Below are 24,188 nucleotides of genomic sequence, written 5' to 3' on the forward strand. Positions count from 1 at the left end.
TCCAGTTCAAGTTCAACGTGTTCATTCAGGGATGCTCTTCTGCACACCACTGTTGTAACGCAGGTATTGCAGTGTTACATCCGACAACTGTTACGACCTAGAGCGAAGTCTTACTTTAGAAAGGATCTGGCATGTGTGTGTGCCCTTAACTCCTGGTGGAGTCGTCGGGGCACTGTCATGACAAGTTTTTGGTTTGGCGCATCTGAAACCTGGCGGAGCCCTTCCCTCTCCAGGTTTTTTTTTACGAGGTCGAGTTTGTTAGCTCAACACTCAACCAGGCACAGATGGAGAGCGTGCATGGGAGCTGGCCAGATTCTAACTCGGGACCTCTCGCCTCAAAGTCCAGCACTGATGCCACTACACCTCCAGCCGGTAACCTTAACCGTATGGGTTCTATCTAAAATTTTCATACAAATTTCCCTGTCTCATGTTTATGCCATGCACCTCTATTCTGAAAATACTAAATTTCCCACCGCAACCGCTAAGATTAGCACTTAAAATCAAGATTACTCTTTCGTATAATAGATATCATTCTCAAGCAATGGTGTAGTTCAGGTACAATTTCGATCCTGACAGTTATTTGAGAGTTTTCCAGGCTCATGGCCGAAATATCTAAATTTTCCATTCCCGATTTTTGGTCTCAAACAATCAGAAATGTTCTATTTGATCTCCCCCTCCCTTCTCCAACTTCGCTACGAATGAGAAGTTACTTTCTCTCTTTCCCAGTTCTGACATGTCTTGGATCGGAAGCACCGACTGTCTGAATTGCTGAGTGTTGTAACATTGTCTGTTTATATATCCTTTGCTATTCCCTTGGGGTGGAAGCCATCAGAGTCTAGAAACTTCTCTGCAGCTGTCTCATTAATGTCACAATTATTTTCTTCGCGTATTAAATCCAGTGAATTTTTTTTTCATTTTGCAATTGGAAATTTATCTTCATCCTCTTATAAATCAAAGCAACGATTTTTTAAATATGCTTTCAATTTTATTTCCAAGTACAATAGCACCTGCCTCTGTCTTAACAAAGCACGCTACCTCAGGCAGCCTCATTGCAAAGAATTCTAAGGGGTGAGTGTGGAACGGAAGCCTCCTGTGTGGGCAGAGCATGTTCCTGAGGAGTTATGGTCCATATTCCAATGGCTTGGGGCAGCATTGTAGACAACAACGATGAGAGGCAGGGGGAAAGAGGGGAGAGCAGAGAGAGAGAGAGAGAGAGAGAGAGAGAGAGAGAGAGAGAGAGAGAGAATGAGAATGAGAATGAGAATGAGAATTCCGCGAAGAAGTTCCTCAGATGCCTAGTGTGGTAAGTCTCAGAGAGTCTCCCTTGTGAGCAATATAAAAGTAAGGGAAGATCTCCTCCGTGAATTTGTCTTTGAAAGTGTAGAGATGGGATACGTCATCGGCATTGTAAAAAGACACCTGACCTGCAGGATAGTCCAGAAAAACCCCCAGCTTCCTCAGCTTTTCCTTCAGACGCAATTCAATGGGAGGCGATGTCAGTGCAGTGTAGTCTCCGTCCTGCAGAGCCAATGCCCAGACTCCAGCCTGGGGTTCTGGGGCGAAGAACTTCCGGCTCTCCTGCCAACGGAAGGGAGCGAAGCCTCTCTTGCGCGGGACAGAAGCCTTGGCCACGCCCACCTGCCAGACGGTGCTGTCGCCCACCTCCACCTCCCAGCAGTGCTTGCCCGAGTTGAAGCCCTCGGCGCCCAGGACGCTCAGCCAGCGACTGAACCTCTCCGGATTGTCCGGGATGTCTTCCTGCTTGTCACCCACTCGCACCTCCGTGCCATCCCGGGACAGGATGAGGTGCGCGTTTGCCGTTTTCGGGTCCAGAGTCAGGAGAGTGGGAACTGAAACGTAAAAGAGCAGTGTTAGTGCTGGGGCAGGAGCAAGGGCAAAACAGAGTAAAACAGTACGAGAGAGAACAGAGCGATAAAGAGAGAAATGAGGAAAAAAAGAAAATAATGTGAGTGAGAGAGAAGTGCAAGTCGGAGGGAAACACGCGAAGAACACTAAGTATGGTATAAGAGAGAGGAACAGAGAGTTACAAGGAGAGAAACAGCGATAGAAAAATAAATAGTGAATAAGGAAAAAGAAAACGGAGATCAAAGTTAAATCGTCAGTAAGGAGCACACACGTATTGCAGTTCTACACAGACAGCTCTGTGAAGGATGGAATATACGGGTGAACGTTCCTAAAGCTGGAAACAGCGGACCATTCAGCCCATTCTTTCCAGCTTAATGGCACCGTTCCCCACAGCAACTGCACAGAGTTGTGAACACCTCCCAGTTCATCACACAAACCAACCTCAGTCTACACCTCCTGCAGCCAAAATAATCAAGAAACAACACGCCCCCCAACCCAGTCATTGTCCCTTCTCATCCCTTTCCATCAGGTGGAGGAAACAAGATCTTGAGAAACGCAGGACTCCAAACGCAAGACTCCTGATGTTCCAGCAGCACTCTTGACCAATCTCATGCGACAAAGATAATCTTCTGATATCCCAGTCTACACGTCGTGGCTCATGCACTTTATTTGCCTACGTGCAGTACACATCCTGTGTAACATTCTGTTCTGCATACTGTTTTCACTTTGCCTTTTACTACCTTGTGTATGGCAGGATACTTGGTAGTGCGGAGGAGCAGAGGGATCTGGGGGTACATGTCCACAGATCCCTGAAAGTTGCCTCACAGGTGGATATGGTAGTTAAGAAAGCTTATGGGGTGTTAGCTTTCATAGGTCGAGGGATAGAGTTTAAGAGTCACGATGTAATGATGCAGCTCTATAAAACTCTGGTTAGGCCACACTTGGAGTACTGTGTCCAGTTCTGGTCACCTCACTATAGGAAGGATGTGGAAGCATTGGAAAAGGTACAGAGGAGATTTACCAGGATGCTGCCTGGTTTTGAAAGTATGTATTATGATCAGAGATGAAGGGAGCTAGGGCTTTACTCTTTGGAGAGAAGGAGGATGAGAGGAGACATGATAGAGGTGTACAAGATAATAAGAGGAATAGATAGAGTGGATAGCCAGTGCCTCTTCCCCAGGGCACCACTGCTCAATACAAGAGGACATGGCTTTAAGGTAAGGGGTGGGAAGTTCAAGGGGGATATTAGAGGAAGGTTTTTTACTCAGAGAGTGGTTGGTGCGTGGAATGCACTGCCTGAGTCAGTGGTGGAGGCAGATACACTAGTGAAGTTTAAGAGACTATTAGACAGGTATATGGAGGAATCTAAGGTGGGGGCTTATATGGGAGGCAGGGTTTGAGGGTCGGCACAACATTGTGGGCCGAAGGGCCTGTACTGTGCTGTACTATTCTATGTTCTATGGAATAATCTATTCGGACGGCACGCAAACAAGGTTTCTCTCTGTCGTCTCGTTATGTGTGATAATTTAAAAACAAACAATTACCAATTCGAAACGAGCGGTTTGTTTCTGTCCAGACGAGGACGGGTGCTTTGTTGGTTCAGGGAATGCCGTGGGTCAAATAATTTTCATCTGAGGAATTATTCGGAAGATGGTGATCATAATATGGTATTGTGACTCTCCGGGGAGGGACGTGCCCGCCCCCGCATTTCTAATGACCAGTACTGTTTATTGTTCTTGTGTTAAAATGCTTCCGTGGGATTATGATGGGAAATTCAAATTCATTGGTACATTTTAGCTTGGGTTATACAATTGTTCCCTTGTGTTGGTGGGTCACCCTCACAGTAACCGGGGTGTGTGATGGTCTCCTCCCCTGTCTATATGCGACTGAGTGAGGTTCTCTCCCCGGGTCACAGTGCCCGGTCTGTTTTTGTGTTTATCACAGTAAATACGGTTGTTGAGTTTAGCGAGCTTACTCGTCTGTCATCATGGACCGAATGGTCGCCACAGTATGTTTTTGGGTAGCCATGGGTACCCGCAGGGGGCTCAGCTATGCCTGCCTTTTCGTTGGCAATGTAGAACAGCCCGTGTCCCAAGCCTTCCCTGCAAATTCTCCCCAGCTCTTCCTTCGCTACATTGACGACTGCATTGGTGCTGCTTGTGTGCCTGGGCTGACCTTGTCAATTTCATCAACTGTACTCCAGCTTCCACCCTGCTCTTAAATCCACTTGGTCCATTTTTGACACCTCCTTCGTCTTTCTCGGTGTCTCCATCTCAGGAGACAAACTGTCGAGCAACATATTTTATAAATCTAGAGATCCCGACGGCTATCTTGAATATACCTGTTCCCACCCTGTATCTTTTAAAATAATATTTCCTTTTTTCAATTCTTTGTCTCCTCAGCATCTCCCCAGGATAAGGCTTTAATTTCCAGGACATCAGGAATGTCCTCCTTCAAAGAACAGGTTTCTCTTCCTCTGCCATTGATGCTACCCTCACCCGCATCTCCTCCATTCCCCAAACAACCACACTCTCCCCACTTCCAGCCTTCTTAATAGGGATAGAGTTCCTCTTGTCCGAACCTACCACCCAACACATCTTTACTCCCCGCCGCCACCTTCACTTTCCATTTTCAACAGGGATCGCTCTCTCCCTGATTCCCTTGTCTATTCATCCCTCACCAATAATCTCCTTCCTGGCGCTCATCCATGTAAATGGCCAAAGTGCTACATCTACCAATTGACCTCCTCTCTCGCCTCCATTCCGGGCTCCAAGTGGTCCCGCCCGGTGAACCGACACTTCACCTGTGAATCTGTTATGGTCTATCGTATCTTGAGAAGCCTCCTCGACATTGGTGAGATCTGTTATAAATTGGGGGTTGTCAAGCACTTCCGGCCCATCTGCCAAAAGCGTAATTTCCCAGTGACCAACCATTTCAATTCCGAACATGAGGCAATCTGCAGATGCTGGAAATCCAAATCAACACACACAAAATGCTGGAAGAACTCAGCAAGTCAGACAGCATCTATAGAATGGATGAACAGTCGACGTTTCGGGCCAAGACCCTTCTTCAGGACTGAGAAGGAAGGGGGAAGATGCCAGAATAAAAGGTGGGGGAGGGTGAGAACACGAGCTAGAAGATGATAAATGAAGTCAGGTGGGTGGGAATGGTCAAGGGCTGGAGAAGATGAAATCTGACAGGAGAGGAGAGTGGACATAGGAGAAAGGGAAGGAGAATCAGGGGGAAGTAACGGGTGAGTGAAAAGAGGTAAAAGATCAGAGTGGGGAATAGAGGGAGGGGGATTTTTTATTACCTGAAGGAGAATTCTGTGTTTGTGGCATCAGGTTAGAAGCTACCCAGACGGAATACAAGGTATTGCTTCTTCACTCTCCACAAGAGGAGTTTGTGGACCAACATGTCAGGATTGGAATTCCAATTTCCTTTCCCATTCCAGCATGTTGGTCCATGGTCTCCTGTTTTGCCATGATAAGATCATTTTCAGGGTGGAGGAGTAACAATTCATATTCCGTCTGAGAAACATCCAACCTGATGCCACGAACATCAATTTCATCTTCTGGTAATTAAAAAAAATACCTCTCCTTTCCCTATTCTTCTATTCCCTACTCTGGCCCCTTACCTCTCCTCACCTGCCTAATACCTCCTCCTTATGCCTCTCCTTCTTTCCTTTCTCCTATAGTCCATTCTCCCCTTCTATCAGATTCATTCTTCTCCAGCCCTTTACCTTTCCCACTCACCTGGCGCTTCAACTATCACCTTCAATGATCCTCCTTCCACTCCACCCGTCTTTTTATTCTGGAGTTCTCCCGTTTCCTTTCCAGTCCTGAGGAAGGGCCTCTGTCTGAAATTCCTTTCCATAGATGCTGCCTGACCTGCAGGGTTTCTCCCGCATCTTGTATGTGTTGCTTTGGATTCCAGGCATCTGCAGAATTTTTTGTTTATGATAGTATGACTTATGTTAATTTAGAAAAGGAGGTGTGACCCAAAGTCAAATTATTTATTTGGGGCAAGGCCGATTACAATGATTCAAGTATATTGGAATCAACGACAGAACAGCAGTATGGGCCGCCTTGAAGGAAGACGTGTTACAGGTACAATTGAAGAACATTCCCAAGAGCAATAAAGAAGGAACACTGAATTCCAGATCCCACTGGAATTCAAATGTGACACTGAGGAGGATAATGCAAAAAATAACTTGTCCATTACAAGAGTCGGGTTGTACATACTAGCTGGAAGAAGCCTGATTACAAAAGGATCAAAGGGAGTTGAAAATGAAGAGGCAAAGAGAATGCATGAGGAAAAGTCTATCTGTAACAGGTATGAAGATCAGAAAGTATTTTCTGGAAAATTAAATAGTAAAAGAGGGAGACATGGAGGAATGGGGTTTATTAAGGACAAAAACATGAAATGAGGTGCACATGGGTTGCATCATATCAGCCTGCACTGGGTAGGAAGATGGTTCAATTGAAGACCAAAGAAGGAGATCGTTCGTACACACAGCATTTTAAAAGAAATAGTATAGGTATGGGGAAAACGACGTAGGTAGGTGATCACGGTGCTGAAGTAAGAGAGGGATGGAGTGGGAAACAGTGGGAATCCGGATTGAGGGAGGGACAGTTGGTAATCCAGAGTGGGGGAGAGCCACCGCCACGTTCTACAATATTTAGCAAAGGTAATGTGATTCTCAGTTCTGCCGAATAAGCTGTTTTAATATAGAAGAGGCAAAGAACCTGTTTGGTCTGCGGCGGCGGGGAGAATGCTAACTCAAACTTCCTGTGAGTCGGAAAGTAATAATGAGCATTCCACCAGAACCTTGATCGAAACCTTGTCCTAATTTCTGCCCCTTCAAGAACTTCTTCGGGTCACGATCAGGGCTGGCTGTGTAGCAGAAACACACACGGGCAGCCTCTGGGGCTTTACAGGAAATGATAGCAGGCAATTCAATTCACCACATTCCTGATATTCTGGGGAACTGCAGACCACCCATTGGCTTAGTGCATGTTGTTAATAATCGCTCTACTCAATCTAATCCCCCAAAGTATGCACCATGGATGTGAGAGCTTACCCGCACTGTTGCCAGGCACCTAAAGAACTTTACCTGGTTTGATGTGTTTAAACATGCGTTTCCACACTGAGTACTGCAAGGGGACATTGAAACCACCCTGACTCAGATCCAGAGGCAGTTCCTTCGGTTTCCGTACAAGATTACCAGACCTGTGAATAAAGGCAGAGTCAAGCCTTCATGTAAGGGGAGCAGTTAAGTTATCAGATCGTAATTCAATACTGAAGGTCTCCTGTTGAAACAGGATACCAGCCTTCTGCACATCCTATCAGTGTTGTTGTATAACAGGGCATCCGTCCTATCTGCATTGGCGAAACTTGGGTATCGCTTTGCTCAGTAACTGCGCTGGGGCTGTCTGGAACTTCTGCGCCAGCCAACTTAATTCCATCCCCATTCCCACATGGAACTGTTCACCCTCAGCTAAGCCTGCAGCCAGAACGAGGCCAAATGCAAAGCTGAGGAACAACACCTCATGTTCTACCTGGGAAGTCTATTACCCAGTGGCAGTAATAGGAGTATCAGGGACCTCTGGTCCTGATCGAACCGGTTCCTCTTACACCTATCCCTTCCGTCATCACTCTGTTCATTTCCCCTCCTCTACCCACACCTTCACAGCCTCTCCAGTGGTTTCTGTTCTGCTACTTTTCCGACCTTTTCCCTGAACCGCCCCGCTGCCAGCTCCTTTATTTGTTTTCTTGTTACACCTTCATTTCTATTAGAGTAAATCTACCTGTCACTGCTCAGCTTCCTACATCATTCCAGATCTCCTCCTTCCTCATCTGCCTATCATTCCACACCTGATTCCACCTATCACCTGTCCCACTTCTTCCCCTCCATCTTTTCTTTCTCCCCTCTACTCTTTCAGCTCGACGCGAAATGTCAACTATCCGGTTCACTCCTGACGTGTTGAGTTCCTCCAGCACTTTATGTGTTGCTCCAGGTTTCCAGCATCTGCAGTCTCTTCTGATACCATCTTGACAGGATAGGTACTGAAATATTTCCACCAGTACAAAGGTCCACGAACACATGAACAGTACCCCATTATTTCTGCTTTGTACTGTATTAATTTTAGTATTTTATGTTGCAGTATTGCCACAAAACAACAAATTTCATGATGTACGTCAGTGTTAATAGACCTGATCCTGATTCTAAGAGAGACTTGAAAGAGTAGAGTTACAAGATAAAGGGCAGATTGTTTAAAACGGAAGTACCCCAGGAACAACTTCTTATAGGGGGTAGTGGAGGCTGGATCATTGGGGGCATTTAAACAAGGTCAGTCCAATAGGAATTACTTCTCAAAAAGGGACCTAGATCTTATATTTCTGCACAAAAGCTGCCCAACCTACTAGGAGTCTCCAGTACTTTCTCTTCTTCTTTCAGATTTTCAGCATTTGCACATTCTTTGATTTTCAGGAACTGCATCTGCTCAGTTGTAGTGAAAGTTGTGTGTGTGAGTGTGAGTGTGAGTGTGTATAAGTAACAGGGGAAGTTCAAAAGTAAAATCAAACCCCATAATGATATCAAAATGTCACTCACCTGTCAAATATGGTACCGATATTCTACAGAAGGAAATGAGAGTTATAAGCACAGGATTAATCAATAGGCAAACATGCTCAGAACAACCATACAATCATTGAGTCACAGAACAATACTGCACAGACCCTTCGGCCCAACCAGTCCATTCTGATCACAGCGTACACACAGCTAGTCCTAATTTCTTGTGCTTTCTCCATACCTCTCCAATCCTAGACCCTCTATTTGCCTATAAGAATGCTTCTAAAATGATACTATTGTACCTACAACACCCACTACTTTTGGCAGCTAGTTTCATTTTCTTCATTTGAAAAAATAGTCCCTCTGTCCCCTTCTAAAGCTTTCACCTCTTGCCCTAAATCGACGCCTCCTAGTTGTGGACTGCTTTGTCCTGGGTAGAAGGCTGATACTGTCCACCTTATCTATGTCTCTCATAATTTTAAACATTTAAATCATTCAACGGGAACGTTTATCTGGAAGGGGGAATAAAAGAAGTATTTCTCACGATGCTGTTTAAAATGGAAGGGAAACCAAGGCTCTCATCAGCAAATTTAATCTGGTTTCAGTTTGCACTTTAATGTGTAAGGACAATGCAATAGCACATCGGATATAGTTGAACCCGGCATCCAGTGCTGTCTGTGTAGAGTCAACATGCTCTGCTTGATACGGGAACAAGGCAGGACATTGGGGCTGAAAGGAAAATTGGATCAGCCATGCTGAAATGGTGAAGCAGACTCAATGGGCAAATGGCCTAATTGTGCTCCTATATCTTATGGTCTTCTGGTAACCCCGTGGGTTTCTCCGACCTGCTCCCATTTCTTCCCACTTCCCAAATACATGCATGCTGTCAGGTAAATTTACCTCTCTAAATTGTCCCGAATTTTAATTGCGTAATGGTGGTTACAGTGGAAGGTGGTTGGGAGTGAGATTGCTTTGTGAGCTAGGCTGAACTCAATAGGCCAAAGCTTTGTACAGTATGGGGATATGGAAAGAAGGCACCCTTGAAAATACAGGCTTCCTGGTGTGGGAAGTGGGAACAAAGGTGGGGAAGGATCATTTCTTTGTCCACTGTGCGCCTTGGCCCAACAACAAGCACTCTCCGCCACCCTATCATTCTCACTGCATCAATGTGAAACGTCTCCCGGTGCTCCTGTGTCTCATTAGTGCAGGCAACCTAGAATCAACTAAGTACCGGGATCTAGCCCCGCCTCGCCAATAAGAGCTGGTCAAAGGCACAAATGGTGAGGAGGCTGGACTGAAAAGCGTGGTGTTAGTGGGAGTGTCGAGTATAGTTGCACAGAAAGAAATGTATCATGTCACATTGTAATAGAGCAAAAGGATATTCATCCCATGAATCTGTGCTGACCACCAATCACCCAATTACATCAGTCCCATTTTATGCTTACCTCATTCGAGGATCCCAAAGACATACACTCAACGGTTTATATATAGTTTCTTCCTCTCCTCCATCAGATACATTAATGCTCCATGAAGCCATGAACGCTACCTTGTTATTCCCTTCTTAAGCGCGTTTTTAAAAATTTTATCATATTTTTATGCTTTTGCGCTGTATTGTTGCCACAAAACAATACATTTCATGTCATTGAAGTCTGTAATAATGTATCTGGTTCTGAACTGCTATAGGATTGATCGGAACATTGCTGTAAAAGGAATCATTAGTCAACGACTTTCACTGCTAATTAACACATGCAGCCTTCTTACCTTAAGTAAGGGAATGTCGTCTTGGGGCAACTTTTTCTGAATATCTGATATGAGGTGACTCAGGGTGACAGGGTTGCCTCCAGTTTGAGCGCTGTTCTCTTCCAACTGTTGCAAGAAATGCTCTTCCTGTCCTTCCACCTCTCCTGAAATCGTCTTTTCCTCCTTCTCCAGAAACTTCCGCAAAGAGTCAAAAGCGAGCTGGATCTTGGCCCGAACAGTGTCACCTTGATTCTGGGCAAAACGAAAGTGACAGCAGGTTCAACAACACAGTGTGATACTCTTAGTGCTGCTGCAGTATGTGTGTGTTGTCTTACTCTCTTCAACAGAAGTGGAGGAGTTTGGGTAGATCAGAAGATTGGGATGCAAGAAGGGCTAGGGGAGATTGGAAGAATTGGGCAAAACGTAGGAGTGATCTGAGGGAATATATGGAGGAAAATCAGTGGATGAAGACTGGGAAGGTCAGAGATGAAAACATCAATGGATGAGTAATTAGTATCAGTGATGTGGACGTTCTTGTTGAAAAAGGAAGGGTTGACAGAGATGGGACTGTTTGCATTAGATCAGAAGGTGCTGAGAGGTGGACATGGGAATATCTGAAGATGTAAGAAAGCTCAAGGTGAGAACGATGGATTCGAGTAGGCATTGTGGGTGAGATGAAAGGGAAAATGTGGCCAAGTTAGAAGGGTTGGGTAGAGAGAGAAGGGCGCAAGGAAAGTACTGGTGGAAATGGGTGTAGTTGGAGGACATGAAGGGTAAGGAAAGCAAAGAATTTGGGTGATCTGGGAAGGGTTTTTGAAATTGGATAAGCTCAGTAGATGTGCAAATTATCAACAGAGATGTGAAGTTTTGGGGATGGAGATTTAGTGGACATATGAAAGACTGAGGTTAGGAAGGTGTAGGGAAATAAGATAGTTTTCATAGGGATAATAATGGGTTAACCACTGAGAAGGGAACAGAAATGATGAAAGTCTAGTTGGGGAGGAGGGACAGTAGATGAGGATGGGGAAGGTTGGATGGGGAGTGAATATGTCAGTGGGGAGATGGGAAGCTTTGGCTGGCGGCTGGGGAATTAGGGTGATGAAGATATGGATGGATAGACTGAGACATGGAGAATCTGGTGGAAATGAAAATGTAGAGTGACGTAGTTAGCTGGGATTATTGAGGCTGACTTGATAAGTGTTGGCGACGGTTTGGGAGAATATGTAGAGAAGAGAAATTTTGGAAAGGTGGAAGATATCCAAGGAGCTGGAAACGTGCAACTCACTTAGAAGGATGCAATGGTAACGGAGTAAGTTTGGTAGCGATGTGAAGCGTTGTGGAAGAGGGAGATGGGAAGGAAATGTGTTGTCCTTACCAGGACTGTGCTATAAGTTACACAAGACCCATGTCGTACAACCAACTCTTAAACATTCTCTGAAATAATGCAGATAGCATTGACTCAGTTCAAGGACAAATAGAAACAAGCGATAAAGCCTGGTCTTTACCAGTCATGCCCAGGTTCAACAATATCAATGATGAAAGAGATGGGAACTATCTTGCGACGCATAGAGGGCGGCGCGATTCGTGCAGATGGAAAGAGTGGGAAAGAATCGGTAAATGTCAGGACAAATGGGAAAGGCCAAATGAGTGAAGCATTCTGTGAATATTGGAAGCATTAAAATAGGAAAGGTCGGGGAGATATTGCAAATGTGCCGGAGGAGAGAGAAGGGCTGTGTGAGATTATGTCATCAATTCGTAAGCCACAGAAATGTGTCCTTCATTCATGGAAGCGAATGCAGAGAGATCGAGAAACATCCCACAAACAGCTCCCAGTGAACGATGGGCATAATTTTCCACTTTAGCTGTGATCGAAATATTGAACAGGCTATTTCACATCTCAGCTCTTTAATTTTACTGCTCAGCATAGAGTAGTATAAATCCTACTCCTGACGTTATGTCTGAGGATATCCGTGTGGGATCAGCGGGTGAAGTGACGACCTCAGCGCCAGAGACCCGGATTCGATCCTGACAACACACACAAAATGCTGGAGGAACTCAGTATCTACAGAACAATGTGCAGTGCACTTCGGGCCGAAACCCTTCGGAAGGGTCTGCCGAAGGGCTTCGGCCCGAAACGTCGACGGTATTTTATTTTTCCATAGACGCCGCCTGGCCTGCTGAGTTCCTCCAGCATTTTGTGTGTGCTGCTCGGAGTTCTAGTATCTGCAGATTTTCTCTTGTTTTGACTCGACCCTGGCCTCCGGTGGTGTGTGGAGCTTGCATGTTCTCCCTGAGAACGCATGGGATTCCCCCGAACACACCAGTTTCCTTTCACGACTCAAAGGCGTGCAGTTCCACGGGAGAAGTACTCGCTTTAATTTGTCCCTAGAGTGACGGTGACTCGTAGAACCTGAGTTAACTGATGTGGGAGACAGTGAAAAAACAACATACTGATGTAGGATTATATAAATCGGTCGATAACAGTTGGCGTGTGGACTGGTTGCGCTGAATGGTCTCCTTGTCTTTAATTGAGGTGATATGGAAAACCTCTTTAGATTTCCTGGTTTACACTATTATGTATAACTAGGTTTAAATTATTTGTGGAAATGTAATTCCTTAGATGCGAAATCCAATGTCCGTGTACCATTGTATCTCCGGTTCCACTAAAAACTGACTTGTTACCACCCGTTCTCAGTTCCGACAAAGGGATTTGCATCAGGAATATTCATTGTTTCTCTCTCCACAGATGCAGCCTGTTTCCAATACTGTCTGCTTTTCTTTCAGACTACTTAGGGTATTGATTGTTAACTGTTTGCCCACGAATCCACTCAGATCATTTACAGATGTTCCCGCCGATTAAGCGTCTCGTGTAAAGGGTGACACCGCTTAAGGTGCAGGAGTACTGTCGAGTCGGCGCCTGGGTTAGGGCATCGGAGCTTAGGGTTAGAAGCTGTTGCTGTTCCGAGATAATGTAACAAAATATATGTGGCTGTTCCGGAAGATGACATGTAACAACTCGTTAAAAGGTAACTGCATAAGAACCATCAACAACATGCACTGTGTGTGTTTTTCTGTGCATGGCAGAGATAGAGAGTAGAGTGAAAGGGAGGAGCGAGTGGGGGAGAAAGAGGGAGGAATGGAAGAAAATCATGCAAAGATAGAAAAGACAGGAAAATGTAATAAAGTACAAAAATGGTAAAAGTATCAACAAAAATGGAAAATGGATAGACAAACTTATTGACAAGGCAGAGAGATGGAGAGGAACAAGTGTAAAAGGTAAAAGAGAAAGAAAACAGAACAAGGGAAGCGTATGAGAGTGATGGGTGACGGGGAAAGGGAATGGTGGACGAAAATGCAACACGGAGGAAATTATCGCGGTCAAAGGGAGAACCTACAGTCTTCGTACTGACACTATCGGCGCTCTCCGGACTGAGTCTCTAAAGCTGTCAGACAGCAACTTGAACAACTGCGCTGTTGAGCACAGCGCAGCTTTAGGATTGTTTTACCAAGCGTCGACCACGCAAATAATTTATAGACATTTTCATTGCGAAACACCACTCCCGCTGGTTGTGGCAGAAGGGGGACTGGCATGTTCCTTCATGTTACCTGGCTGTAAATTTTCTGGAAAAAGCTATCTTTCTGATCTGTATTTTTACCATTCTGAGATGGTTCCCGCTCTGAAACATGCCTGACCTACTGTTTCCAGCATTATCTCTTTTTTTAATTTCAGATTCCCAGGCTCTATTTTTTTTCTTCACTGAGTTTAAATCTGTTTATCTTCCCCACAATCTCATCCATTTTGGGTTCTTGAATGATCACGACAGAAGCACAGAGATGAGGAGGCAGGTATTCTCCCAGAATTTCAGAAGTTCCTTGATGAATATTTAAATCACCCAAAGCCATAGACCAAGTCCTGATAAATTATGTTAATATGTCATTAGCATGTACAGGCAGTTCGGCCTGGTCAGCACCGTCACGGTACACTGAATGACTATTTTGCTGTGAGACTATTAAGACATAAGGTGTAGTCTCCCATCCTGCAAGTGGCTCACTGATCAAAGTAACCCGTAGACTTACATATCATCTTGGAAACTCATATTTTGCATGGTAGAAATGGCAAGGAGTTAGTTTTTTTTTATCTTGATAGGAGGTGAGGAGGTGAGCTTTGGTTCCTCAAACCCACTCTATCCTTGCTTTTTTCCATGCGGTCACCTCCCCTCCCCCACTCATTGATCCTTTGAGACAGAAGTCTATCAATTTCAAAGCAAACTCAATAACTTGGGTGCAATTGAGTCATTTTGCACAAAATCAGGCCTTTTGGTCCACCATGTTCATGTCCACCATCAAGTAATGGTCAATGGAAGAGGCTGAGGTGGATGAAATTAAGATATTTTAAACAAGTGCATAGAAAGGAAAGGCATTAGAGGGCTGTGGGTCAACTGCAGGGAAATAGACATCGATATGGACAATTTGGGCTAAAGGGCCCATTTCTCTGCCACGTTGCTCTATGACTCTCAGTACCCATCTATGCTAATTCCATTTGTCATCACTTATTCTGCAGCTTTCCGGACCCTGACAATTTGGGGGCCTATACAGACCTCAGTATCTGGCTCCTCCACCTTCTCATTCAGAATCCAGTTCATTCAACATTCTACAGCTCTGTAGATGTAAAAAAAATTTCCACAGCTCCACTCTAACCCTCCTAATCTGTGCTATGGGAAGGAAGGCTTGATGCATGGGTGATTTCTGAGATTACTCCTGATGTTGAAGGTTTTATCACATTTTCACTTGTCTCTCACCAAGAATGATATATGATTTCCCTGAAGCCAGGAACTTCTCAAACTCTTTAATTGTGTAACAATGCTCCCCGCCTTTCCCTAGCCTGAGTTGATACTTCAGTTCCTATTGTGCATATTTCAATTGTTGTTGTGTTAATGTTGAAATAATTCCAAACTGATTTTCATTGACTACCTACATCAGAAAAGGTATAAATAAGCATTAAAAATAACAGAACAAAAAAGGATCAGCATAAGATTCTCAGGATTATTATCTATTTCATTTATCAGAAGCCACAGGACCAAAGAGCACGTTGTGTTGGTTGAGAAGGATGGTTTGAGAGACCTTCTCTCCCCAAAGGAGACTAAACCCCAGTCGCTCACCTTCAGGTCAATGAGGTTCATCTGTTCATCACGCCCCGCATTTTCTGTTGCTTGATTCTCCAGGTATTCCAAAGTTTGCTGAAGTTTTGCCTGTGAACGTACAAAGCCAAGCTATGTTAAACTGGGAAATGGGAACCACCGGCTTCAGGCTGTCAGACATACAGGTCTTGAACCAGCCTACATTCAGGGAGGCGCTAAGGGGACAGGGTTCAGTGTGAAAATTGAGCAATGGTGTGAACTCAATGCAGGCCCATTAACCGTGGGGAATTTACATTGATATCATCTCGTGCTATGATAGTAGACGGAGTGGGTCCGTCAAACCTGCAGCATGGTCAGGACTTATCTGCTCAAGGTCTCACCTCCTCTTCCATTTCAGTTCATCATAGCCCTCTAATCCCTAATGATTCAAAAATGCATCTTATAATTCCCCAGGAGATCCAGCCTCCACAACACTTGGGGCTGGTGAATTTCAGAGATATACAGTGATATGTATCCAGTGGGGAACCCCCTGAAATTGAAGTGAGTCTAGCAACCAGATACTGGCAAGCTTCAGCTTGTAGATTTCAGTTCCATACCCTGGACCCTGGCTCCAACCGGATTCCCAGATTACAATCCACAACCCACGCTCACTAAAACACATTCCATCTTTCCGGCACACTTTAACTGAGACAGTAAACCAATGATGGGCCAGATACTGAACTACTGGGATTTCTAAACATTTGGAAAATTGGTTAACTATAGTAAACACAATTACTGCAGGTTAACTGATACCTTTGCAGATGGTATGGGCCGTTGACTAGAAGTAGGATAATGCAAGGGTGGGGTCAACCGAACTCTGAACAGAGAGCATAAAGATCACTTATCCTCACTGGTTGCAGCTGGTGTTTCAGCTCAGATACAACCTTCACCGCACCCACTTTTCACTCTGCTTCACCTCCATATTCCTTCACCCTCGTTTCTCTTCAAACACCCGTCCAGGCCCTCGGGTCAGTGCGGTGCAAAATCTCACATCCCGTCCATTCTGAGTATCACGCTTCCCCACGGGTGGTTCATCCATCATTTCCTGACCCAAGAAAAGTTTATCCACCCACTACTATAAGACTTCTGAACCAATCGCCTGTTTTGTATCCTCTTCCCAGTGGTGCTGCCATGTTCCCGGACTCCTCATTCTACCTATCCCGATGCTGACATTTTCGCATTTCTTATTGGGCTACTCCAGATTGCACTACAATCATTGCACAACTCTATTCTTTAGCGCTCACTCTATTATTAATTATTATTAAAGGCATCCATTAGTCTTGCGAGACCATGGATCTGCGCCTGGAAAGTCTTCACACTCCAGGGCGCAAGCCTGGGCAAGGTTGTATGGAAGACAGGCGGTTGCCTATGCTGCAAGTCTCCCCTCTCCACAACACTGATGTTGTCCAAGGAAAGGGCATTAGGACCCATACAGCTTGGCACCAGTATCGTCGCAGAGCAATGTGTGATTAAGTGCCTTGCTCAAAGACACAACACGTTGCCTCGGCTGGGGCTCGAACTCACGACCTTCAGATCGCTAGTTGAATGCCTTAACCACTTGGCCACGCTAATTATTATTACTTTATTTATTATTACCCTGTACAGTCTTTCTTCTTTGAGCTTTGTGCTAGCAAGGAATTTCACTGCACTCTGGTCTATATGACGATAAAATTGAATCTTGGTCGCTGTTTTGCACCTTCCCCATAAGGAAATGTTTCCCAGTTTCATATGCCTAAATATCAGCACACAAGCTAAAGATTAAGCCGGCCGGTGGTGTAGTGCCATCAGTACTGGACTTTGAGGTACATGGTCTCGAGTTCGAATCCGACCGGCCCCTTGCTGGGTTGACCGTCGAACTAGAAACTCGGCCTCGTAGAAAAAAAGGAAACGCTACGGAAACTGTAAGAAAAACAATACCACTTTCCGATGACCTGTGTCCGTTCTTCATCGTTCTCCTTATCTATTTCTACCGTCCCTGTCACCCACCTGCGCCCCCCACCCCCATCTGCTAGTTATCAGCACGTCGCCCGGTTCTATCAGCCCCGCCGCACCCCTCCTATTCATCTCTTTACACTTGCTACCGAATCGCCCTCCTCCCTGACACTCGCAACCCTGTTGCAGGTTATCAACCCGAAACGTCCATCATCCTTTGTTCTCCACTGACGCTGTGTGATCCACTTGGTTCCATCGGCATTTTGATATTGGGAATACAGTTAGTTTGACATCTGAATGCGGAAGAGAAAGCTATGAAGCAAATGAACACGTACAGCTGCATAAACTGATACATTTTAAAAGACTTTACTTTTGACGCGGATGATATTTGCTACTCTACGTTCCCCACTCTCTGATGCTCAGATTCATTCACTTCCCTTTACCTCCCCCGTTTCGATTGGATGGGTCGCGTTTACTCAAATCTGGTTCGGATTCCCGCGTCTCCTTTTAAACTTACTAGGATCTTCTTACCCGAGTTCTCTTTAACACCGGGGCTCACTGGAAATGTATTATTCTGCTGTATAACATTTAAAGAAAAAGCAAAAATATGATACTCCGTAAAATTTGCTAGTCTGTCACGAAAGTTCCAGGAATGCTGGATTAGCAGTGTTGCGACGGTGCTATTAAAGGAGTTATAAAGGTTTAAGAATAAGAGAAAATCTGCAGATACTGGAAATCCAAGTAACACACACACACACAAAATGCTGGAGGAACTCAGCAGGCCCGGCAGCATCAACAGATAAGTGTACAGTCGATGTTTCGGGCCCAGACCCTTCAGCAGTCCTGGCCTGCTGAGTTCCTTCAGCATTTTGCGTGTGTTACATAAAGGTTTAAGACACATGATTTGGAGCAATTTATTTGTTGCTAGTGCCATCGTTGGAAATACAGTCAAACATTTCAAATTGTAACTGATTGCTGAAGTTCCTGTAATTTTGAGCGAGCTTTGTAATATTGAATCCTTCCTTATCTCGTCCTTGAAGGACGATGATTTTAAAAAAAGGAAATATCAAATCTTTCAGGCCATGTTGCTGTGAAATACTATAACCAAAGTAGATCTCCGAGGAGTAACACAGTTACACCCAGTTGGCTACTTTATTACATACACCTGTTCGTTAATACAGATATCAATTCAGCTAATTGTATGACGGCAAGTGAATGCATATGGTTTGAGTATCTCAGACTGCTGATCTGCTGGGAATTTCACGCATAACCGTCCCTTAAACAACCTCGAGTCCATGGACGCCTTGCTTAATAGTATTGATCCATGGCACAATAAAAGTCTGGAAACCCTTGTCTTTTAGAGTTTACGGAAAATAGCGCGAAGAACAACAATAACAACAACTTCCGAATGGCAGTTTCGTGCGCGAAAACGCCTTGTTAACGAGATAGGTCGCAGAAAAATGCCCGGACGGTTCAAATTGACAGGAGGGCGATGGTAACTTAAATCTAACCAGGTGTTACAACAGTGGTGTGCAGAAGAGCATCTCTGAACGCACAGCACGTCGAACTATGAAGTAGATGGGGTACAGCAGCCGAAGGCCAAAATACATTCAGTGGCCACTTTACTAGGTACAGGAGGTGCCAATTGTCAGCTAACCAGTTGTTACTGCAGATCGCATTGCAAAGCTTGCACGCTACATAAAGTCCTTCTATAATCTAGGTGACCCCGTATTATTGGGAAAGGGGTGGTGTTGCTGGGCTGAAGGCAGTGGCATTGAGAAGTACGAGTTGAAAAAAGGTATTTACAACCTCACTCCCAATACATATATTTCGTATAAGCGGATTTTTTCCATATTTCCGATTTTTGGTAGTTTCGGCCCTTGTGAAATTCTACAGAAGGTGAATTCCTGTTAGCTGATTTGACAATACACAAGCGGGCTCATCTGTGTGGTAACACTCTGATAATCCTCTACACTCGGGCATTTGGCAATGCTGGTCCGGACAATTTTCTGGACCATTGGGTCTGAGCCTTATTTATACATTTTAAGTCACATTTGTAACTCTTTTATTAAAATGCATTTATATAGCAGTGTTATAGATTTTCCAAAGAACCCAGTGAGCTTAGAGAGAGCACAGGAAATGGTCCCGGATGTGTTTCGTGGAAGCACTGCCATAATTGAGACAGACTTTGAACTACTAGGATTTCCAAACCTATGGGTAGCGGACTACTAGAATTCTAATCTGTTTGGTTGCTGCCCCAGCGTTTATCAAACGTCTTAATGCAATTGGCCAATGGATGTTTGTGTCTGTGTTGGCATTTCCAACTAATGTGTAAACCCCGCCGACAAGCTGCTCCAAAATGCACCGCGAGCTTTCTGCTCCGACACAGCTTCCGTAAGTACCGACATCCTATCTCAGGTAACAGTGACGTTGGCATCCCAGTGACACCCAGGAGGAGAGGCTGTAGGCTTTCTCGGGGTGCGGGAGTTTGAAAGAGGAACTCATAGGGGTGCGTACATGATCATGAAGGACAGACTGCAGATGGTTAGGAAGGTTCCCTCTTGGCAGAGCTGTCCCAAACCAGCGGGCTTACGTATAGCGTAAGGGGCACGAAGTTTAGAGAGGATCTGAGCATGAACTTTGTCACTCAGGAAGGTGGTTGGATTATCGAACGCCTGTGGCAATGTCAGAGGCAGCAACTTGAACATTTAAGTATTTAGACAAGCACATGAGTCACGAAGGAAGAGAAAACCAAAAATCAAATGCTGTTCAATAGGATTAGATATATGGATACTCCATGGTTGCCATTGACATGGTGGGCCGAGGGTAGGATTCTATGAATCTAACGGTTTTGAAATCGAGGTTTGTTATCAGATTGGTAGACCTCTGGTGGAACAGATGAATGGGGAATGAAGGCTGTTGGATGGAATAGAGTTACAGACCATTTATGCTCCAACATCCCCCCCTACCCCAAATAATCAGTCATTTTTACAAGACAACATTCTAAATTTCCTGGGTGACTTATAAACATGAGTATTTCATAAGTGAGCCACTTGCAGGATGGTAGACTGGCCCTGATGTACCCAAGAAATGCACACTCCCAGATAATTTCCCATTGTGGACCTATCTATGCCTCTAAATGCCCAACACTTCATACTTGTGAATTTCCCTGAACGATCTTTGCCTTTCCAAAATCCCCTAAATCTCAATGCCAAGACTTAACTATGGTTTGCACAGAACCACACCTGACTCCAGGCACTCCAATGTTTTACTCCCGTTAGCATTACTCTCCAAGAATCTTAAATACTCCTTACAGCCATGAAGAGCGTGTTTGACAGTAGGGAACATCGAACGTCAACATCTGTACACCTTACCGATGCAGGAGAATTCGGAGCATAACAACACAGAACCGGGTGTCATCTTGGCGCAAATAATTTGGCAGGCGAGGGTGTTTGTAGGTTACCCACAGTGCGTACAAATGGAGTGTACTTTAAACCTCGCATAATGTTAATTGCACCGCTTTATATTTCACTCTAATCGTCTAAGTAGAACACTTATAAGGAGGAAGGGGTAAACAATAGAGAGTGCGTGGAAGAAACTTGCCAGCATGCTGCCTGGATTGGGGGGCTGTAGTTACAAGCGGAGATTAAATAGGTTGGGTATAATGTTATAGGAGGCTGAGAGGTTACTTTATACAAGTTTATAAAACTGTAAATAACATAGGTAGTCAGAATTCCACCCCCCCCCCCCTCCACCGGCACATGAATCTAGAACTAGAGATCACAAGTTCAAGGTGAGAGAGGAGGGATTTAAAGGCGATCCTGGGACATTTTTTCACACGGAGTGTGGTGAATGCTTAGTACGAGCTGCCGAAGGTGGAGGAAGCAGATGCAATTACAATGTTAAAGAGACTCGATAGACAATCAGATTCTTTTTCCATGGGAAGAAATATCAAAAACCAGCGGACAAGGGTTTAAGGTGAGAAGGGATAAGCTTAAATGAAATATGTATGCACGTTTTGCTTTCACGTTCAGAGCACCGGGTGCCTGGAATAGCGTGCAGCGGGGCAGAGCACACACATGAAGGAACTCTGCAGGTCAGAGAGCATCCGTAGATCGAAATGGACAGTCGACGTTTCGGGTTGAGGCCCTTCAGCCGGAAATGTCAACAGGTTATTTCCCTCTACTGACGCTGCCTGAGCTACGGAATTCCTCCAGCATTGTCTGTCTATGTATGCGTTGCTCCAGATTTCCAATGTCGGCAGGGTATTTTGTGTCTTCGGGGTAGGTAACGGTTAAATTGTGTTTAAGAAGCTTTTAAGGACATGACAATGCAGGTAATCGAGGGAGACAGATCATGCCTGGGCAGAAGAGACCTAACCTCTCTGTACTGTGTTCAGCACAGACGTGGAGACCCACAGAGTAATGTTCATGTGCTGAACTGTTCTTTGAGGCCACTGTACAGAGCTAGGAAGGAAGTACCGGATTATGGACAGAACGGGGGCAAGTGGGGTTAGTGTAAATGTGCACTGCGGTATAGACGAGGTGGACTCCTTCGTTTGGGGGTTTTATGCCCCAGTAACACGCCTGTGGGTTAAAGACACCTTGAATCGCTCGGCCGCTTCCTTTATCGGGATAATACGGCATTCTGGGTGCTCCTTCGCACTTCGCTCGCACACCAACTTCATGTGATCCAGGCAGAATCCGGCATAGGGCAAGTTGTGCTTCTCGCAGTGGTCTTTCTCCCCCTCGTTCAGCTCCAAGATCCGCTTGAGGGTCTCCACCATCTTGGCAGCCAGTTCATTGTCCACGACTTCGGCCAGGGTGCAGTTCGCCGAGCAGGTCGGGCATGAGACCCTGCCATTTCTGTCAACTTCTAGCCTACTCACGCACTCCCTGCAAGACGTGTGGCCGCAACCCAGCGTCACCGGCTCCTTGAAGAAGAGGTTGCAGAGAGCGCAGGTGACCTGCTCCTTCAGTTTGGCTACCTCCCCGTCACAGGACATGTCGTCGCTCTATCCTCCGACCAACGATAACAGCTCCGCTCTCCGTCTCCGGGGCTGGAGGTCTGATCTCCCGCTCAGTGTTGGGAGAGTGGAAGGGGGGAGGGGCTAGGCGAAGTTGAGCGGTACCACATCGGCCAATTTACGATTGGCACAGCCCGCTACTCAGCGGCCGTCCAATGGGAATGCATCACACCTGACACGCCGCCGCGCCAATAATTCGCCCCCACAATTTTCCTATGCACATGCACGGAGTTCGGTGTCCGGCAAAGCCATCAAATGCACAAAACAGACTGTTCGGCCCGCTGAGTCGTTTTGACCATCAAGTAAGTGAAAATGCAAAAAGAAAACTGATCTACAACTGAAAATATTGAAAATACTTAGAGGACCGCCACCTTTTATGATTTAAGGAACGTGGGATTGGCAAGTTGATCAGCATTTTAATTGGCCGTCTCTCGTAAATAATTGAGAAGGCTGTGATGATCTGCGTTCTTGAGACGCCCTAGTTCTTGAAGTGTCCGTGTACCCGTGAGGGAGAGGGGTTCCAGTACTTTAACCCAAAGGAACGGGGACATAGTTCAACGCCAGGATGACGTGTGGATTGGAGGACAATTTTGGGTTGGTAGTGTTCCCCGCGCTTTGCTGCTTTTGAATTTCTAGGTGATAGAAGCGACGGACTTCAAAGGCAGCAAAAGCAAAATCCTTTGGAGAAACCGAAGGATCCCAAGGTGCCAGACACTACCTGTGGATGGAAAAGCACAGTCGTGGTTTCGGATTGAGACTTGCATGGAACTAACGGGTAGAGAGGAGACAAACAGTAAAAGAGGTGAGGCAAGAGCTGGAGAGAAGGTGTGAAGGAGTGAAAGACGGATGGAGGAAGGGAGAGCTGGAATAGCAACAGACGCTGGGAGGTTACAGGTGATGGACCTGATAGAGTGTGGGACGTGGGGAGAACCGTGAGGAAGTTAAGCCAAAGGAAGGGTCGTTGTGTGGGCAATAGACAGATGGAGTGGACGGAAGGAGGAAGTGGGATGGCATAGAGATAGGAAGGGGAAAAATGATGATGGCTCTCAGGTAGGCTTAGCTGGAGCTGAGTAGATCAGGAGGCGAGGCAAACGGAGCAAAGAGGGAGCAGATTCCCTGAAATTTGAGAATTCAATGTTTGTGCCATAAGATTTTAGACTATCCGTGCAGAATATGGTGCTATTCCTCTAGTTTGCAAGTAGCCTCAGCTGGCAGTGGAGGAGGCTGAGGACAGACAAGTCGGCGAGGGAAATTGAAATTCTGTGGATCGGTGACAGAGTAAATGAATGTTGGTGGGTGGCGTTCCAATCAATAAGGAGTTTTTGTGAGTTTGTGCCGTACATCCTGTAAGTGGTACAAACTGTTCTACTGTGGATCGGTGGATGGTGCTAGATGGGGTTCCAATGGTGCTCCAATCAAGTAGACTGTTATGTCCTACATGTTGTGGAGCTTCCTGAGTGTGGCGAAATCTGTGGAAAGAGATTACGAAGGGCCTTTTTGCACTGATACCATTTTATGCTCTCAATGTCCTACTGAGTCCCCACAATTCTGGTACTTACCTACACAATGGGAGCAATTTACACCTAACCTATCAACTTGCAAAGCAGTAGAATATGGGTGGAAAACAGAGCAAATGGAGGAAAGCACCATGAGACAGGTTTTTCTGAGATGGTGTGTTGTTGCAATAGCAATCCAACATTGAAACCACAGATATGAAAATGTAGGCTTAGGAAAATTGTGTGAGTCTTCTATAGCTTTGGTTGGTCAATTGTAATTTGCTCCCAATGTGAAGGTGATTAGCAGAATCTTGGGGGAGCGGTGGTGGAATTCATGGAGACGTGAGGACAATGGATTAGTGTAATTGATGGTCGAT

At 45.4% G+C, this 24,188-nt stretch overlaps 1 protein-coding gene across 1 annotated transcript; it reads right to left on the bottom strand.

Moving 5' to 3' along the window:
- Positions 1 to 1,287: 1,287 nt before the first annotated feature.
- Positions 1,288 to 22,294, bottom strand: LOC140198431 (E3 ubiquitin-protein ligase TRIM39-like). The gene is made up of 6 exons (XM_072259521.1): positions 21,893 to 22,294; positions 15,340 to 15,429; positions 10,202 to 10,432; positions 8,483 to 8,505; positions 6,983 to 7,098; positions 1,288 to 1,850 (listed from the first exon to the last, which is right to left on the bottom strand). The coding sequence occupies exons 1-6, from the start codon at positions 22,292 to 22,294 to the stop codon at positions 1,288 to 1,290; spliced, it is 1,425 nt and encodes a 474-aa protein (XP_072115622.1).
- Between the last annotated feature and the right edge of the window lie 1,894 nt (positions 22,295 to 24,188).

Source organism: Mobula birostris, chromosome 5 (assembly GCF_030028105.1).
Source record: "Mobula birostris isolate sMobBir1 chromosome 5, sMobBir1.hap1, whole genome shotgun sequence".
NCBI lineage: Eukaryota > Metazoa > Chordata > Chondrichthyes > Myliobatiformes > Myliobatidae > Mobula > Mobula birostris.